The 3,169-nt window shown below is 35.8% G+C and overlaps 1 protein-coding gene across 1 annotated transcript; it reads left to right on the forward strand.

Annotated features, from left to right (window-relative positions):
* The first annotated feature begins 1,343 nt into the window (after positions 1-1,343).
* On the forward strand, positions 1,344-2,273 carry LOC110725551. Its single transcript, XM_021905042.1, has 2 exons — positions 1,344-1,817; positions 1,902-2,273. The coding sequence occupies exons 1-2, from the start codon at positions 1,344-1,346 to the stop codon at positions 2,271-2,273; spliced, it is 846 nt and encodes a 281-aa protein (XP_021760734.1).
* Positions 2,274-3,169: the final 896 nt, after the last annotated feature.

Genomic DNA, 3,169 nt, shown 5'->3' on the forward strand with positions numbered 1-3,169 from the left:
GTTATCTTATTCCTGACTAAAATTTTCTAATTCCTGATTAAACCAATTAATATTAATCTAATACTTGACAATAAACATTTAATACCAAACAATAACAATGAAATACCAAACAATAACAGTTCGTCTTGTGTGCGGCCGGTCATACTGTGTGGCCACTTAAAGTAACCCTTATAATATTGATTAAGTAACCCAATAATACCGACCGAGCAACCCCCATAACACTGACCGAGTAACTCTATAACAATGACGAAGTAACGCCTTTAAAACTGACCAAGTAACCCCCATTACACTAGCGAAGTAACCCCTGTAGTGACTGGCCATATGGTGTGGCCAGCCACATATAAGACTTTGTGAAACAATAAACATCTAATACATGACATTATTTTCTCCTTCACCACTGATCCTCTTCTTCTTCCATGACTACAATATTTTCTCTCTTCTCAACCCTCAAATTTCACATCATCTTTAACAAACTCCTAAAATTCATCATCAATTAATAATTCCACAATCAAATTCACAAAATCAAATTAATCAAATTCACCTAGAACTGCGCGATAAAGCCGCCTCACCAAAATACTCCTTATCTCGACCATTATCTATAGAATTTGACCTCCCCAAACTCAACAGAGTAGCAGCACGGATCTGGTTATTCTCTAGATCATCTCAAAACTCCGAATTTGAAGCACTGATCGCCGACAAGTTGGGAGGTGCATGAGAGGAGGCGGAGAGTGATGGAGGATCTGGCCGTCATTGATGGGCGGGAGGAGAGAGAATGGGGAAGAAGGATAATGAAGGTGGTGAACATATGTGAGTCCGTCTCACTCAAAAATTTACCATCCTAAAATTCAACTATCAATTTATTGATGATCATACTAATCATGCTGACAAGGCTGCACAAGAGTGAGTAGCTGAGCTGGAAACGTTTAGATTATTCTAGAAGCTTCTATTTTCTGTTTACAGAGTTTTTTAGAAAGATGTTATAAGGTTGTTAGAAGATATTTTCTTTAGATATTTTTCTTGTAATAAAAGCCTTGTATAAATAGCAGAACAAGGAAGATATTTTGTACTCATTGTAATCATTTTCTGAAATCAAATGAAAACAATATTTTTCTCTCAAGGTTTTGTTCATAATTCTGGATTTCAGAATCTTATTATGGTATTAGAGCAGTCGATCTGCTAATTTTTCCGCAAATTCTTCAGAATTTATACACATTCAGATACTTATTACAGTATCTGTTCATCAGTTTTTTTTATTTTGCTGATTTTCTAATTGAAATCAGAAGTAATTTTTCGATCAAATTTTTCTGTAATCAAGGTTTTTCAAGAAGAATCTTTTGATAATAATGGCAGCGACAGAAACTAACACAGGTAATCAGAATCCAACTCAAGATCCTAGATCAATGTACTACATTCATCCGAGTGAAAATCCAGCTGTTTCACTTGTTTCTAAGAAGTTCAATGGAGAAAATTATCAGGACTGGAAGAGAGGTATGATTCTTGCTCTTTCTATGAAGAACAAGATGGCTTTCATTGATGGAAGCTTGCAGAAACCAGCAGATACAGATCCATTGTTTAGTGCTTGGAGTAGATGCAATAACATGATCATTTCATACATCTTGAGATCTTTGGATAATACTCTTGCTAAGAGTTTTATATTCTTCTCAACTGCATATGAAATTTGGAAGGATCTTGAGGATAGGTATTCTGTAATTTTTGGTCCACAGATTTATTCGTTACAGCAGTTACTTAATCAAATAGATCAAGGATCTTCTACGATTACTGAATTCTTCACAAGAATCAAAGGAATTTGGGATCAGGTCAGTGCTGCAAATCCAATTCCAACTTGTAGTTGTACAAGGTGTACCTGTAATTTGACTTAGAAGTTTTTAAAAGCTCAACAGGATGAAAGGTTGATTCAGTTTCTTATGAAACTTGAGCCTAAACATGCTGGAGTTCGAACAAACATATTGATGATGAATCCATTACATTCCATGTCCGTCGCATATAATCTTCTTATTCAAGATGAGAGGCAGAAGAAGATCACTGAAGGTGTTACCAGGCAATCTAGCAGTATGGCCTTTGCAGCAGCAGAGGAAAGGAGAGGTGGTTCAAGTAGAGCTTATCCACTATCTGTTCGAGCACCTTTATTCTGTGATCATTGCAAACTGAACAATCACACTGTTGATAAGTGCTGGAAGTTGCATGGATATCCTGATAAGGGAGGTTACAATAAGAACAAAGGAAAGAGAGTTGTAGCTGTTGCTTATGTGTAGGCGTCGTTAGAAGTGCGCCTACGTTAAAAGCATGTTGTGAATATGCTTGCCACTCATAGGAAGTGGGAATTGACATATACGATTAGGGACAAATAAAGTAGGGAGCCGCCGACAAGTTTTTAAGGAACTTGTAAACCGTTCACGGATCATAAAAGGCAACCACGATAAAGGGACAACGATTGGCAAAAACGATTGACCCGTGAAGGTTACACCCCATTCATAATCCATGAGATTACTAACTCCATATGGTTCGGAACCACGAAAGGAGGATCGGGGATGATGGTACGAAGTGAGTCATGGAGTCACATTCGCCCGTATTGGTCTCTACTCGATTCTTATAGTGAAAAGTGATTCCTGCGATCTCAAAGGCATACGAACAAAATATTCAATTTGTCCAAACTATTATTAAGCTAAATTGGTGGAATATTAATGCAACACATAATACTAAAATATCGTGATCACTTGATTAAACAACAAGAAGAAAAAGGAACCTAAACCGGTTGTCCAAATTATCTTATTCGGCGTGATTTTCAATTACATATTCCCTTTATACATGCAAAATGGTGATCATAACAATAGTAGAATAAACATTAATATTGGAAGCAATTTAACAATAATAATGCGCGTCAAATCAAATATAAAATAACCCTAATCATGATACCAGCAATATAAAAATAAAATAAGAGTAATTAAATTAATTAATTACTCACATTCTGCGCGTTCCTTTAAATTGCTGCATCATGAATAAACTGTAAGTAACTTCAATAACAATATAAATCAAATGAAAATTAAATTAAACTAGAGTTGATTTGGTCCAAACCCTCAGTCAATTATACCTTTCACGCCTTGGTTTGAGTATAGAAATTTGGGTATTGTATGAACTCCTTGGAGTGCTT

This window comes from Chenopodium quinoa, unplaced genomic scaffold (assembly GCF_001683475.1).
Source record: "Chenopodium quinoa cultivar QQ74 unplaced genomic scaffold, ASM168347v1, whole genome shotgun sequence".
Taxonomy (NCBI): domain Eukaryota; kingdom Viridiplantae; phylum Streptophyta; class Magnoliopsida; order Caryophyllales; family Amaranthaceae; genus Chenopodium; species Chenopodium quinoa.